The sequence below is a fragment of the Castanea sativa genome, chromosome 11 (assembly GCF_040712315.1).
Source record: "Castanea sativa cultivar Marrone di Chiusa Pesio chromosome 11, ASM4071231v1".
Taxonomy (NCBI): domain Eukaryota; kingdom Viridiplantae; phylum Streptophyta; class Magnoliopsida; order Fagales; family Fagaceae; genus Castanea; species Castanea sativa.
In genome coordinates, this window is record NC_134023.1 from 15934148 (window position 1) to 15951095 (window position 16948).

The 16948-nt window shown below is 38.0% G+C and overlaps 1 protein-coding gene across 2 annotated transcripts; it reads right to left on the bottom strand.

Moving 5' to 3' along the window:
- Window positions 1-365: 365 nt before the first annotated feature.
- LOC142615588 (protein PAT1 homolog) lies at window positions 366-16424 on the bottom strand. Of its 2 annotated transcripts, XM_075788326.1 has the most exons (5): window positions 15915-16424; window positions 15195-15340; window positions 10722-10778; window positions 8521-8584; window positions 366-3340 (listed from the first exon to the last, which is right to left on the bottom strand). In XM_075788326.1, the coding sequence occupies exons 1-5, from the start codon at window positions 15997-15999 to the stop codon at window positions 1227-1229; spliced, it is 2466 nt and encodes an 821-aa protein (XP_075644441.1). In that variant the 5' UTR covers window positions 16000-16424; the 3' UTR covers window positions 366-1226. The 2 variants fall into 2 exon arrangements, with proteins under 2 accessions (XP_075644441.1, XP_075644442.1); XM_075788327.1 differs by lacking the exons at window positions 15195-15340; window positions 15915-16424 and adding an exon at window positions 14300-14319 and having other exon boundaries at window positions 8480-8584.
- Between the last annotated feature and the right edge of the window lie 524 nt (window positions 16425-16948).

Sequence of the window (16948 nt, forward strand, 5' to 3'; positions counted from 1 at the left end):
TATTATTTTGACATAGCGATGTATGACATGCAAATTACTTTAAATGATGCAAATCTTAGTTTTTTTATAGATGAGTTTATAATTTACATGATTATTCAACATACAAAGTCATTATCAATGTGTTTTTTGTTTTAAATCTGAAAATATCTAAGATCTTACAATTCATAATCCAATCGTACGATCTACAATCTTACCTACCTTCAACGATCTTGCGTAAGATTTCAATTTTGACAACCTTGATTATATAGTTTAGCAACACAATATATGCTTTATTCTGGTTATTACATACTAACAGATGGCTGCAACACCTTTGTCAAAACATAACTTTGCATACCAGTAATAAGCACAAACTAGAACAATAAGACTGGAAGAGCCGATATAAAAAGCAATTTATTGACTAAAGCGCGAAACCCAAACCATAACTTAATCGGCTGACCTAGAACACGGTCAGACCAATAAGGTTGACGAATGTAAAACTAGTCTGTAAAAGATTTATACAACTTGAGAAAGTACTAAAAAAATATTTTTTTTAAAAAAACACGAGAGACCAAACAGAATACAAAAACAGGTTTGAAGGAAGACCAAGAGAAAGTATGAATCATTACAGGTTTTGTTTTCCAATTGAGAAAGATCCCATAATCAACCAATCACCCATTATCATTGGCTGTCTTCAGTTCAGAAACCTATTCCAATCATCAGCTCCATACTTGAGCGCCATTTCCAACCAGGAATAGCATGCACCCTCTTACATGTTGATGTGAACATAAAACAAATCCCACATCCTTGTTTATAATAGTAAAGGAAGATGGGACATCGACCTGTACCTAAACCTGTACATAGTAACTTCCTACAACTCTACTATCACCTGGACCACAACAGAGCATAAAAATAAGCTCTCCTGTCAATTTAAAAAAAAAAAAAGGAGAGAGAAAGCGTGAGTGAGAAAATATCAGCAGAGAGTTGACATAAAACACCAAGGGCCTGCTTACTAGTTTTCTGAAAGCACCAGTATGGAACGATCTGGTAAACACAATTAAACACTAGCCATAAGGGACTAAACTCTCACAAGCAGATGGTCTTCATGCTTTGACCTCATGCACTGCTGCCATGTGAAAAATGTGTTGCATGGAAACATGAGAGAACAAGATCTCTGGACCCATGCATGACTATCCTTCTTTAAGATTCAGTCCCCCATTGGCTCTACTTAGATATCCAAGCAGCTTCCATCAACTCAACACTGACTCAGAATTCATTTGACCACCAGTACTTCCCCCACCATTACTGTTAAATCCACCTATAGGCATAGAGCGCTGTGCGAATTCCCACAGTAGCTTTTTTTGGTGCTCATCAGTGTGAGGAAGACTTGCACGTAACAGCTCAACTGGCATTTCCTTACTAATAGCTCTTGCTGCCTCTGACCCAATAACAGCCATAGGGGCTTGTGCTTGCATAAGCCAGGAATCATATTTATTTATGCAGTACTTAGTGAGAAGGGCAAAGAATTCATCAAATGAAGCTTGCCAAAGTGACCGATTAGTTATATTATAGTTGCTAGCAGCACGAGGATCAGTTAAGAGTTCAGTTGCCCTCTCAAGAACAGATTTAAGAATCAGGGAAGCCCCATCTCCAGCTGAGCTTCCAAGAGGACGGAGTGGGGGCTGCTCAGAGGAACAAACTACTGCAGCTAGACAGGCACTGATAGCACTAAGATCCATGCTACGTACACACAGTGAAACAACCTTTGCAAGATTATTTGCCGTTTCTGCTGCTGCTGGATCAGATGGAAGGCCACCAAATAAGAACCTTAAATGACGGAAAATCGCCATGCAAACTATTCGCAAGAGCTCACCACCTGGAAGTAGAAGCTGAAGATACCTTGCAAGGAGCTTCCGCCCCTTGGGAAGAGAAACCAATCGTAAGAACACAAAATCATCCTTATGAGCAAGCCCAACAGTATTGCCATCTTTGCTAAGTGGATCAACCAGTTGAAGCGATGCTGCCAGCCCTTCCAGCAGGACTTGCCGCCTCCGTCTCAACTGGGCTCCACCATCTTGAAGCTGATTGAACTGTAAGAAACGGTCAATATCATCTACATCAAGAAGAAGACAAAGGCCATCCTCAATTGTGACTCTAGCTGCAAGCATCGGCTCTTGCTCCAGGGGCTTCTCCAAAGCTTTTTGCTCAGTGCCACCAGCAACAGATGAACTTGGAGGGTCAACTTCAAGAAGTGGGCGAGGCCTACGAATTGATGAAAATGGAACTCTCCCAAGAGCATCAACTTGGAGAAAAGCATGTGGCTCAGCATTAGCACGGGCTCGAGGAGGAAGATCCCTCAGTTGATTTGGGCAGAAATGATGTCTAAGCTTTGCCCCAGCAGATTTTCTAGCAAGACAAGCCTGGTGATAATAGTCATCTACATATGGATCATTACTGTGTGTTGCCGCAAGCTGCATTCTAAGGATACTCTCTATCTCATCAGATGTCATATACTTTGATCTAAACTGCGGCCACCCAATATCACTCTTATGGCTACTGGTATCAAAACCCTGTTGGGAAAACCGGAGATTCTGTCTCCCCTTCTGAGCCGATTTCGGTCTTTGATCTCTTAGATCAGACATTCCAAGCATTGCTTCAAACTTGCTCGTTAAGGGTGGGCCTGGAGAAAGATGAGGATTAAATAGGTGTGACTGAAACCCCAATAAATGGCCAAATGATGGCTGAACAGGATGGTGCAGCCTATGCTGCTGTGGCTGTGGTTGTGCCATTACTTGTGGTGGCATTAACCCATTCTGATGAGGTAACCGTTGTTGCAACAAATTGTTCACGAGGCTGGAATGCTCTCCAGGGTAAAAGTTGGACTGGTTAACCCATTGATTTGGTGGTCGGCTATTCAGACCATGACTAAACTGAGACATATTTCCACCAAAATTTGAACCATGATGTAAACCAGTCAACTGAAGCTGAGAATTAGAGAAGGGAGACAAATTTGACGAAGATAATGCCATCTCAGGTCCACCAACAAGATATGGCATATTCGGGTGGCCTGAGTGGGGGTTTGGTGAAGCCTGAGGAGACATGCCACCAGGGGGAGGATATGACATAAAAGAAGATTTTGGCACTAGAATTGGCTCGCTGGAGAAATGTTGGTGGTGTTGGTGGTGCTGCTGTTGTTGCTGCTCAGGGTATGAAGATGTTCTGTACAAAGACTTTGATTCTGCAAGGCGTCCAGATGGCTGCGATGACCATCGCTTGCCGTCCTGAGTGTTTTCGGGATCAAATACTTGTGGATCCAACCAGTAAGGAAAATCATCCCCTTGTGCCCATTCAGCAACGGATGAACCTGAAAAGAAAGGTCACACGGAAAAAAAGAAAATTCAATTGACAAAGCCACTTGGAAGAAAAAAGTCATATTGTCACATAGAAGACACTTTAATTTTTGCCAAAAGGAGAGTAAACAGGTCCCATTCTTCTGATTTAAAAGCTTGATTTACCCACCAATTGGCTCAACCAATAATTTTGTAGCCCCTTGAAATGGTCAGCAAAGATGGATGGCATGGAGTTAAGTCGTGTTAATAGATATATTTTTTAAATTGGTAAGTTACAATCAAACCCAATGGGTCCTAAACCCATGGCCTCACCCTCCATCCCATTATGTGGGAGGAGGAAATGCCAATTGAGCTAAGCTCATTGGAAAATTTTAAATAGATAACAAAGTGCGATGAGCTACATCTTAGTGTGGTGAATCTGTTTCAATAAGATATCAGCCAAAATGTTTAACCACCAGCAATAAGCAGAATAATTGTTCATGGTTCATTTTCAAGCAGCAGTGAGATTGCACCAATAGTTTTGTTCCAGCATACTGCCAGTTCATCAATCCTAGATCCAACTGTTTGGTACAACAAAAACAATAATAACCAAGCCTTAGTCCAAAAATTTTGGATCGGCTATGGATTCTCAGCAAACCAATCCAGTAGCCACACATATTAACACTTTGTTACCTCTAGATCTAACTGAATCACATTTGGTTTGAAATCAATTTTATAAGTTGACTAAAACCTGATGTTAGTTGGACATTTGTGTGGAAGCTTTGAATGTTAATATTACATAGTAGGACACGAGCCAAACGTGCATTGTCATTATAGCATGCTGACAATGTACAAATACGATTTTTTATATTGCATGCAGTGGACATAAGTAAACATTTCTCTCGTACAATCATGACGACTTTGCTCTAATTGAAAAAATAAAAATAAATAACAAATTGTAAATAATAGCCATAAACTTACAAAAAAATTCCAGCTAATTCAGAATGTAAAAGCGTCAATGTCACAAAATGAACATAAGAAGAGGACACAATTACATACAAACTTAACTCACAAAGCCATCGTCCCTATTTGGGATTGGGTACAGATTCCACTTCATCTAGGGCACATGCTTTGGAAACTTTGCTTATTTGCTTTGGCTTTAGACAATTTGGAAAGACCAGATAAATAAATTAAAAGACAATAAAGCAAGTGGAAGTGGATGCGGGAACATCAGTGTAAGTCTATCTCCCTAGGAGCTTTATGGGTTTTTTGCATCTCTATTTAGAGAGCACTTCATCAATGGCTTTCTTAGGAATTCACAGGCTAACCAGGAGCTTTTAAAAACATTTACTGTTTTGCATGAGGAGCTATTCATTGGCACTATTAATGTGTTCCCTGCTCTTTTTTAATTGGCAAGTTACACACCCAGTGGTTCTTGAACCCATCTCACCCTCCATCTTGCTATTATAAAGGGAGGAAATGCCATTTGAGTGAGGGCTCATTGGCGTGTTTCCTGCTCTTTTTGGCTATAGTCCAATTATTACCATCTAAATCATCTTTCTATATTTAAAATATAGTACATATATATTGGTCCCAAAACTGAGAGAAGAAAAAAACCAATTCTGGGCAGCATATTTCTCATATTCACATACATGCAAAATGGGTAAGCCGAAACCATTCATTTTGAGTCAAAGTGCAACTTTCCAGCCAAAGTATTTTGAAGGCCTTTATTTCAAATCATGTTATGTTTGTGCAGAACACAAACACTGGACTAGATAAAGAACAGGTTACAACTAAATTTCTTAACTAGGAAAGCCATTAACACAGTACTAGGTATCAGTCATTGAAGGATGTTAGTAAATGTGGATGGCAACAGAAAAGTAGCAACAGAGCCAGCAGTGCTGACAGAAGCAACAGTGACATGTTGGCAGCATAGTACTGGCAAGAAGTAAAGATATCCCAATCAAGACTAGACCCTTGCAGCCTCCAGCCTACTGGTACAGCCCATACTTGGGCAGGCTTTGAATAGATATCTCAAGGTTGCCAAGGCTGGTAGAAACTTCAGGCTTTAGGTCAGACATTGGCATGACAAATAAAGCATTAAAGCCTAGACCAACTTTTTTTACTTTTATTTGTATGCCCCCACCATAATCACCGCTTCATTTCAACCCACTTTTTTTCTTGCTACAAGCATAGCCTTGCCCCTTAACCCCCCCCCCCCCCCCCCAAATCAAAAAGGAAAAAACACACACTAAGACACCCTAAATCAACTGACATGGTTGAGATGCCAACTTGCCAATCCTACTGGGACTTCACTTGAACTAGTATAATTTTAATTTTCTTTTGTACCTTTATTTTAAATACATAACATTTTTCTCTCTTAGAGACCTTACATATATTCAAATTACATATATTCAACAATTACCTTCAGTTTGTCACAAAAAAATGTATGTTTTTTATATCTATTGTATCACAGGTTTTTATTAGACTACAATGATCACTTACCATGCTAACTACAGAATGATCCTACCAATGTAAGAATTATCTCCCAATAGTATTCCTGCTTTTATCCACCAAGGTGCAGCATAGTGGTGAGAGGCTTGGGATGAGCTGTAGACCCAAACATCCCTGGTTCAAACCCCACTAGTTCCCCTAGATTACATGATACACAGGTCTAGCAGGTGGGATCATGTATCCGTGCTTTATTCCCCAAGAGTGGGTCCAAGCTCCCAAGGGCCCCGCAGTGGTGAGGTTCCACGTAATTCAAATATATATATATATATATGATAGTCTTCCTGTTTTGATAAGTAAACTCCCAATAGTCTTCAATAACAAAATAGTTAGGACCTGTCAGATTTACTTGATATAATTTAATACTTTCCACTTGAGTCAGGGAAGTTTCATTTTCATTATTACTTCCCAGCCTTCTTGGGCTAGAACTTCCCAATATGTATTGGAATTATTTGGTGAAAATGCATTTTCCCATTTAAAGAAAATCCCAAGTTGACAACAATATGACCAAACTTTACAGGGGGATTGACATCAACCAGTAAATGATCCTCAGGCTTATGCTCCACAGTCTTCCACTAATATAATTATTAAGTAATATCAATATTTTATTTAAAATAATTTTAACTTGAGTTAGAGAAGCTCCACTTTCATGATTAGTAACCAGAATTTGGGGACAAATTTTTTTGATAAATAACGTAAGAGTATTATTAATAATAATAAAGGAATTGCCAAACCGAGTACATAGGGGATGTACTAATGATGCAGAAATCATGAAACAAGAGAACAACGGTCAAGAAAAATAGAGAAGGAAGAAAAGGAAAAATGAGAAAAAACCACACTCCATTCGAAGAGAGTGTGTAAGAAATAAGACTTAATCTCCAACAAAGAGCGTTCGCAACCCTCAAAACTTCTAGCATTCCTCTCTCGCCAAATGCACCAAATCAAGCAGTGAGGTACCAACTTCCAAATATCAATGTGACGATGTCTCGCAAACTTTCCTTGCCAAGCCTCAAACACCTCAAGAACAGTACGAGGCATAACCCACTGAATACCAAACAAGCAGAAAACCGTAGACCCACAGCTCCCAAGCTATGGTGCAATGAAGTAGAAGATGATCCACCGACTCCCCACACCTCTTACACATAAAGCACCAGTCAAGCACAATCACTCGTCTTTTACGAAGATTGTCTGTTGTTAAGATCTTACCTAAGGAAGCAGACCAAGAAAAGAAGGCTACCCTTGGAGGAGCCTTCGATTGCCATATCATTTTCCATGGAAAGGAGACAGGAATATGAGGATAGAAGGAGCTGTAATAATCTCTAACCTCAAATCCTGTATTCCTTGCAGACTTCCAACAAACCTTATCTGGTCCAAACCCTCTCACTGACGAGGAGTAGAGTAGCCCCATAAACCGATCAAAGGCTTCTTCTTCCCAATCTTGTGGAGGACGACGAAATAGCACATTCCAGTGAAACCTCCCAGCAGACCACCCCATAACTTCAGCCACTGAGGAGTCCTTGGACCTACTAATACAATAAAGCTACGTATAGGCCTCTTGGAGAGTACAATCCCCACACCACACATGCTTCCAAAATTTCACTCTAGTACCTTCCCCCACATCATAAACCAGGAGTTTAGAGAAGTTCAACCAGCCACTTCTAATATATCTCCACAAGCTTACCCCATAGGGACTTGTCACTTTCTTCGAACACCAACCACCCCAAATATTCCCATATTTTGCCTCTATAACCCTCCTCCAAAACGCATCAGTCTCGGTTCCATACCTCCACAACCATTTACCTAGTAAGGCAGAATTAAAATTACCCAACTGTCTTATACCCAACCCCCCATCCTGCAAAGGCCTACAAACCTTGGCCCAATTAACTAAATGCATTTTAGGTTCACCACCAATCCCATCCCACAAATTGCGCCCAATATGTGTTGGTACCATTCGATACCAACCAATAGTTCACAATGCTTCCACCAAAGTTCATCACACGCATGAAAATGGGAGCAGAATGCATTGACCACTATTTTTAACAAGCAAATATCCAAATACATTATCAATAAACTCCCACACTTTTTAGAGTTCAAATGATAGCCTAGGACAGTGGCATCCTTTGTGATTCCCCATGTCAAAGGTTCGAACCCCACCCCCCCCCCCCCCCCAAACTATTTACCTATCAAGAAAAAAGGATAAACTCCCACAATTTTTTTCCTGATATGTAAAACTCCCACAAATTAACTCTAACTCTAACCAACTGAATCTATATTATTGTATAACTCAAGTATAATGTTGTGACTTCAACTTATAAGTCCTCCAAGTTCCAAGTGCATTTAATGATATTCAGCAAAACCAGAGGTTAAATGCTCTACTCAGAGTTCTGTGTTCCACCTAATGGCACAGACCAACAATAAATTATATCAAGGATCTCCCTAATTATATTTGTACCTATCCAGCTACCAATAAATGCTACCTTATCCATATAATGGTTATTGCAACATTATAAGAACAAAAAGTTACATAGATTGAAAGAAGTCAGAAGAAAGCGAGAACAAATAAGAAGTTCCTATGACTTATGCCAAATTATATAAATCAAAAACAATGAAAAAGATGTGAGGATTCCTAAATAACCAACTTTGACAAAAAATTCAAGTTTTACCAGTAGTAAACAACATAAGATTCTGCAACTATTGAGCTCACCTTCTCTGGATTCCCTATCACCAATAACTCCTGTGCTTCTTGGTCCACTAACAGCCTTGTTTAACTGAAACAATAGAAGACACTAGGATTATACATACCAAGACTCATCATATAACAATGCAGGGTAAAAGATAAACCAAATTATAAGAAGGCAATATTATCATCATTTTGAACATAATACAAAATTACCCTATAGACACAGACATCCAACCACTAAGTTTACATGTAAACCAAATGCTAAAAGAATATAAATTGACTCTACTTTTTTCTTAAAAGTAACCATTTCCGGATACAGTCTTAATATTACATACACCACTATGGTATACATAACATTCTAACCCATATATTCATTACCACAATGGAACTGGAGGTAACAGGGGAAAGCAACTGGTATGCAAGTTTTTATTGGTAACTTACACATGCACATGGTCTCATACTCTCAGACCCATAACCTTACCCTCCACATAGCTTACATAGGGAGGAGGTGCCATTTGAGCTAGAGCTCATTGGCCCAAGAGGTATGCAATAGATTCTAATCTATTGAAGGTGGTCCAAACCACACCCCCCCCCCCCCTTTTTTTTGTTAAAAATTACACGAGTGTCTTGAACTTAACCTCACCCTCTTCCGAGCTCTTACATAAGAAGGAGGTGCTATTTGAGCAAGAGCTCACTGGAAAGGTGGAAGTTGACAAAGAATGGGGATTTGACATCCGCTCGTTTTATCATAGGTTGCAAGGTTCTTCTTCTGTTGTCTTTCCTTGGAAAGGTATTTGGAAGGTTAAGGTAACCCAATGTGTTTCTTTCTTTGTATGGACAGCAACTTGGGATAAGATTCTTACAGGTGATAACTTGCAAAGTAGGGGTTTTGATTTTGTTGACTAATGCATTATGTGTCATCGTTGTGGGAAGACAGTGGACCATTTGATGCTATATTGTGAGAAGGCTCATTGGTTGTGGAGCTTTGTTTTTAGAACTTTTGGGATCTCGCGGGTTCTATCAAGATCGGCTCAGACTTTTTGGTTGGTGGAATTGATTGGGGAAGCACTCGTCTAACATTTGAAACTTAGTTCCATTGTGTTTGATGTGGGGTATTTTGAGGGAGCGTAATCAGCGGACTTTTGAGGACTAGCACTGATCTAATGACCAATTGCTTGCTTCATTTAGTGGTTTTGTTTTAGACTGGTCTAAGACTTGGAGACTCACATCTAGTGATTTTCTCCCTTTGTTCCTTAGTTCTCTTCTTCTTTGTAATTAATTACCTTCTTCATTCTTTTGCTTCTCATTTTTGTAACCTTTGATTTGCTTTGAGCCCTTTTTGCATAAAAGGGCTTTTTGAATATACATCTTTTTTACTTATTATTAAAAAAAAAAAGTGTGGTCCAAGGACCCAAGGATATGCGTATGTGTGTAAAAGACATGTTGGAGGATTAAGAAAACCAATAAAGAAAAATGTCCCCCTTAGCTATGGCAAAATTATTTGACAAGATAATCTACAAGTGAAGTCTTTTTTAGGTTGCGTTTGGCATTAGCTTAAAGCCAGCTTTTTTTACTATTTATAGCTTCTTTTGCTACTATTCAACTTATTTTTTCTACTATTCATGGGTTCCATTACACTTTTTGGATTATTCATGGGCCCTGGCGAACTATTTTAGCTACCTTTTAACTTTATCTACAATATTTTTGGCAAAAAGTTTTCAGTTTCAGCTAAATAAGTTGTTTCCAAAACAAAACAAAAAAAGGTTCACAAGCACAACCATAACCATAACTACAGATCATGAAATGTAATCAGTTTTAGAAGGAGTGGCCTTAGACTTAAAAATATATATATCATCCAATTCCTAATCTGCTTGCTCTCACCTATAAGAGCTTCACTAGAAATTAAATATCCCACCTACTAATTGACTTATTAGCAAAAGAAGACAAGGGATTTGGTATCTCAAATTGCAAAAGGTGAGACAGACATCCTATATTCAGAGAAACCTGCAAAGGTTCCATGAGACTAAACTCCAGGCAGAGGCAGTTTCTGACAGTTTCAAACTCAGCTTTTTCCAAATAGATACACAGTAATATAAGTCTTTAAGACACTTCATATCATAAGTTTTTTTTTTTTTGTTTGATAAATTCATATCTAAAATTTATAAATATAAAAAGTTATACTCTTTAGCACCAGCATGACCATTATCAATATCCAGTAATCTCACCTTTGAGAAAGTACTAGCAAGATCATCAATATCAGACAGAGATCGTAAATCCTCACCCTGCAAATCAGGACAGATGAGTCAGTTCCCTTGAATTCTTGCACTTAAAACAATAGTTATTAAAAATTACATATCTAATTACTAGACCACTAATGCAAATGGTTCAAGGCCAAATGAGCAAACCAAAAAATCAGTTTTTTGCAATACACGAGATTCATTTTAAAGTGCTTCTTTCAAGAACTGGTTAATCATATAAAGACACATGTATAACTAAATGCCTCATCAGAGAAAGATGAATATTAAAACTTCTCTAAAATAATTTCTACCTCAATCCAGTGCATGTTCACCAAAAGGCATATTAGAAGCTCAAATGCCGCCATTGTGATTCACATAAAACTAACATATTTTTTGGTTGAGAGGGAAGGAGAGGGAAAGAGGGAATAGGAAATGGCATGGAAGTAAGGGTATTTCCCTAATTTAATCTGAAGAAAATAGAAGGAAACAAAATGTTGGACCCCCTCTCTTCCAATATCCACCAAAACCATTTCCCAAATCTCCATAACCATTTCCCTAGCAATGCTTGATTAAAACACAAAAGCCTCCTGACCCCTAAACCACCAACCTCAATAGGTGAACAAACCTTATTCCATGCCACCAAAGCCCCCCACAAGAAATTCCTCCAAATTCTTTCTAGTCTATCAGCCACAGATTTAAGTAATAAAAAGAGATTAGTAGCATGTTGGAAGACTTGACAAGATACTCTTCAACAAAGTGAGTCTACCTCCCTTTGATAAGTGAAATCTCTTCCACCCGGAGGGTTTCCGACTTTCCATTCCATCTTCTCCAAAATGGGATTCCAAATGGAAGTTACAATCTAAGACCTACCTACCTCCAACAAAAGAATTTAAGCCTTACAAATGAGTTTGTCTAATACCACCCTCAATCTAGTAGCCAAGACCTTAGACAACAGCTTATACACGCTTCCCACTAAGCTGATAGGCTGCCGGAAATCTTTGATGTTTAGAGGATTATATTTCTTGGGGATTATGGCTAGGAAAGAGGCATTTAGAGACTTCTCAAAAACACAATGTCAGTGGAAATGCTCAAAAAAACACAATGTCAGTGGAAATGCTCAAAAAAACAAGTCATAACATCCCCTTCCACCACCCTCTAACTTTTTTGAAAGAAAGCCATAGTGAACCCATCTAGACCAAGAGCTTTATCACCCTCCATCTCCTTCAACATCTAAATAACCTCATCTTTAGTAAACTCTCTCTCAAGCATACGCCTCTCTTCTTCCTCATTACACGCAAAATCCAACCCGTCTACAGTAAGGCGCCAAGTTTCCGTCTCCTCATATAATTCTTGATAAAATTGGCTTGTATAATTCTTGATAAAATTGCTCCACCTGAATATGCACTCTCCGCATCCTCATAAAACAAATTATCCAACTCAATGCCTCTAACATGATTAGCCCTTCTACAGGAGTTAGCTAATCTATTAAAGAAACAAGTATTGTTGTCTCCCTCTTTCTTCAACCACAATACATGGGACTTTGGTCTCCAAGAAATCTCCTCCAAAGATGCCAACCGATCAATTTCAACTTTAATCTGAGTTCTATGGGTTTTTTTCTCATGCAAGAGACCCTATGACTCTTCTCTAGCATCCAAGCCCAATAACTCAATCAATAAGCTCTTATTCTAAAAAGCCAAATCCCCAAATTCTTTATTCCACTTCCTCAGATCTTCTTTAAGTGCCTTTAATTTTTTAGCAAGAATAAAACTTGGAGAGCCTGTGAAGTGATAACCGTTCCACCACTGTTAAAATCTCCCCACAAAACCCTCTGCTATAAACCACATATTTTCCAATTCGAACACACAACACACCCCCCCCCCCCAAAACTAAAACCATGGTTTTTATAAAATTAAAATAAAAAAACAGATCAGCTGGTTCAACCGGGAACCAGACCCATTTTTCAGTTCTTTGACTAGTCTGGTTTTTAACCATGACTAAAACCACCAAATACCACCAGAAGAGGACATTAATCTGAAACAACACGATGAAGAACCCTCTGAATGACATCCATAAAATGATCTTCAGATCTTCCCAATCGATTAATACCAAATTCCTATCAATTCTGGACATAGATGGTGCATCAGAATCCCTAAACCATGTATAGGATGCCCCTTCCAAAGGTAAGTCAACCAAATTATTATTCTCAATGAAATTTAAGAATGCACACATGGTCGAGCTATAAGAGTCACAGCCAAGTCGCTCACCAATATATCTTATTATGTTAAAATCCCCAATCAAACACCAAGGAATGACCCACCTAGAGCACACCCTTTCAAGCTCCTCCCACAATGCGCCCCTGTGACCATCCTCATTAGGACCATACACTCCCGTGAAAGCCCAGTCAAAACCATCCACTACTCCCTTCAATAACACTAACTGAAAATCGGCCTACAACGACATCAACCTTCTCAAAATCCCTTCTGTCCCAAACAAACAAAACACCCCCTCCGGTGTGATCAGCATCTAAAACAGCCCACACCAAAAAGGCTACACCATAAGCTCCTAAGTCCTAACAATAGCAAGATTCAAAGAATCCAGTTTAGTTTCTTGGAAGCAAACAATATCACACTTCCACTCTCTGTAAATTCCTTACAACAACCCTTTTACGGGGATTATTCAACCCCTTAACATTCCATGATAATAATCTCAAACTCATGCATAATCACTAACTGAACCCAACACACTGGTATAGCCTCTTCCCCTACTAGCTCAAGTGTAATGCCCATCATAATTAACTATAGAGATCAGCCCTTTTAGCTCCCTAATCCCCTTTTTCCCCAAATTAACAGGTCACCAAGGAATACCAGATTTTTCTAAATCAACCCATTCTTGCTCAAGCAGTCGAAAAAGAGCTAAATATTTTGCCTCATGCTTCACAATTGGAAAACCCACAAGTTTACGAAAACCTTTCATTTTCCAGGACAACCATTCCGAAGGCTCTAAATCAGCCTCCACAAGTTTCACCCTCTTCAACATCCTCTACCAACACAACCTCCATATTTTCCTTAGGATCCCACTGGTACAAGGTGCACAATCCAAAGTCCCATACTCCTCCCCACAAGACTGCTCAACATAATCAGAGTCACTATGTTCCACTGGAAGAAACAGTAACTCAGAATCCTGTTGATCAGGCCCACAGCAACGGTCACAATAGCAATGGCAAAATATAAAGGTTATACTTATCTGATCATATATTCATTGTAGACATGTTCAAGTCAAAATCCCCACTGGTTTTTATTTCCCATTCATTCATAGCATACATTTACAAAAATTCCAAAGAATGAAATTTGAAGCTAATACAGAAGAAATCATACAGTGATTCCCAAAATATTGAATGAAGTATAGAAAATTCATTTGGGAAAAATGCATATCATAGATTAATAAGCAAATTCTAATGCCAAGAGGCAAGCCTTCTATTGCACTAATCACCTCAATGAACACACATCTTTGAAGATCGACATGCATCTAGGCAAAACAGCCTCACATGAGCAGAGAGAGGCACTTACTTAATCTGGTGCAGCACAACGGCTTCATGGCTGCATCAGTGCCTCGCTCAGTATGGGCTCTTAAAAAACCTAGCCAGCTATAAATAACTATGGTCTTATTAAAATAATATTTGTATGAGCAAAACTTCTAAACTCTTTCACCCCACCAACAAAAAGAAGAGTGAGAACAAATCATGCTAAAGAAAGTAATATTACTTATAAAAAATGCTAAGAATATAGTATTAAAAACACTTTGTTATAGAAAGTAGAGGACAAAACCTCATGTACACAGGATGCATCCACAAAGTTCACTAAAGAATTACAACATTGAGGAACACTATTTTAGATGTAAAACTCCCACACAATAAAATATCATAGATGGCCTTTGCAATGAAGAATTACACTTATTTTTATAGATAATAACTACCATTGACATGGAGAAAATATTATGAACACAAGGTGTACGCATGAATTACATAAAAGAGAGAAAATATATACCCTACAAGTAAATTTGCATCACTATTTTCCAAAGTGTGGGATCACTAGAAAAATGATCTCAAAAACAGGAATTTCAACTCAACAAATGAGACTTCCAACTCCAATAAAGGTGAGTGTTCCTTTTCTTCCATGTTGCCACATTAAGCATAAGGAAGCCAAATTCCATTCAAAAGAATTTCCAGGTTTACCAAATCAATTCCTTCATACAAGAAGTGACCCCACAACACCCTTAAGCATCACCCAATTGAAGGGGGGGAAAACAGATGTAAACTCTAAACCAAATAAATATCAAAACAAACTTACATTCCATATGAATAGTTTCCAAGGTAACATTCAATGATCCAATACCATAAATAGAAGGCAAAAAGAAAGAAAATGTTCAAGGGGAGAGAAGTAAAGAAAAAGAAAATTATTTCACCTCTTCTCGATCATACAGAAATTCCTCCTCCTCTATCCCAGCCACAGGCAACATATCCTCTTCCTCTTCCAACCCGCCCAACTCAACTTCCTCAACAACATCTTTGCCAAAAAATGCATACTGCGATGCATCAAATAATGTACCTCCTGCATCACAGACAAATTCAAGTAAAAGACATGTCAATTCTCCAAACTCTTGTTCAAAAAACTAAGCTCCAAATATAAGAAAGAAATTTACAAATGCAATTAACGATTCACAATTATAGAACAATACACAACCCACATATGCATATACAGAAGGGAAATCAGAGATTCTTTTAACCAGTTTTTCAACACAAACATGTTCCAATTTTCCCAAAACATATTAAAAATGTTTTGCTAACAAACACAGAAAAACACAAAACTGTTAAAACCCAAGACCCACTGTCACATTCACTTCACAACAAAAATAGAATTCAAGTTGACCATGAATTAACAGTTTATACAAAAAACAAATGGTGTAACACAAAACATAGCCAGAAACTCAAAAACCCACCAAACTGAACCTTAAACTGCCATTTGACTAGAACTATATTTTAAGATCCTCATTTAAAACATACCCAAATAATTAAACAACCAAACAGACAATTAATCTAAGCCAAACCAGATCTAATAAAAACCCAAGATAGCCAAAAAAAAAAAAGAAGGCAGAACTTGAAACTGAAAAACATGAAAGCAAAACCTGAAGGATTGTTGTCTCCATGTTGATTAAGATCTTGAGGGTTGGGAGGCTCTTCAATACCACCCCCAACACCAAACCCATCCATACCCACAAAATTTTTCTTTCTTTCTTTCTTTCTTTCTTTTTTCTTTCTTTTGAACTATAAATCAAAACCCAGAAACTGAAAAACCTTAAGAACAACTAAATCTACAAATGAAAGGAATTAAAGTAAGAATTTTTCTAGGAATCTGAAAAAGGTACAAATGGAAACCCTCTACAGTGAAAAAAAAATTATGGGGTTTTATGCTTAATGTTAACGAGGAAGGTGAGAAGATCTGTGAAGTGAAATTGAGTACTACAGTTATTTAAAAGAGAGAGAGGAACCCTAGAGAGATAACGATAGTGATATTGTTGATAGGAGAATAAAGAATAGAAGTTGGACGGTGGAGACAGGAGAGAGATTGAGAGAGAGAGAGAAAGAGGAGATGAAATATTGTTGCCAAAGAAATAAAAAAGGGTGCAGTTGTTATTGTTATTGTTGTTGTTGTTGATGTTGTTGTTTCTTGTCGTGAGTGGTGATAGGGTTTACAAACTTTTTTTTTTTTTCTTTCTTTAGGATGGTTGACAGGGAAAATGTTACGTCACAATATTTTTCATGATAAATTTTAAGCAGTGAGTTGTTATTGGCAAGTAAAAAAATTAATTTTAGTTATGGGTTCAAATTAGAACCAGTAACAATTTATTATCTCAAATTTGTTGAAAAAATTGTTATGAACTGAACAAGGTCTAGATAAACCTCATGCAATACCCTACAATCACCCATGTTTTGTATATTATTCAAGACTTTTTGGATGACCGAGATGAAAAGCTAAAAACTTAATTTTACATCTCAACCATTAGAAAACTAAAGGGTACTCTTTTTATATGATTGGCTAGCTAAGTTTTCATCCCGTGCATACCTAGCTTATAAGGTATTGCATAAAATCTAGAAATAAGTTTATCATTTACATTACTTTTATCGAGTACTAATTATAACCATAATAAAAGTCCTGTGT

What these genes read in the sequence shown, in the direction of transcription:
- LOC142615588 (XM_075788326.1), bottom strand. Translation starts at nt 15,999, where the DNA reads ATGGATGGGTTTGGTGTTGGGGGTGGTATTGAAGAGCCTCCCAACCCT. An exon ending in TTCTGTATGATCGAGAAGAG is followed by an intron (nt 10,779 to 15,194) that starts GTGAAATAATTT and finishes CCTGATTTGCAG; the next exon opens with GGTGAGGATTTACGATCTCT. An exon ending in TGATAGGGAATCCAGAGAAG is followed by an intron (nt 3,341 to 8,520) that starts GTGAGCTCAATA and finishes CTTTCTTTTCAG; the next exon opens with GTTCATCCGTTGCTGAATGG.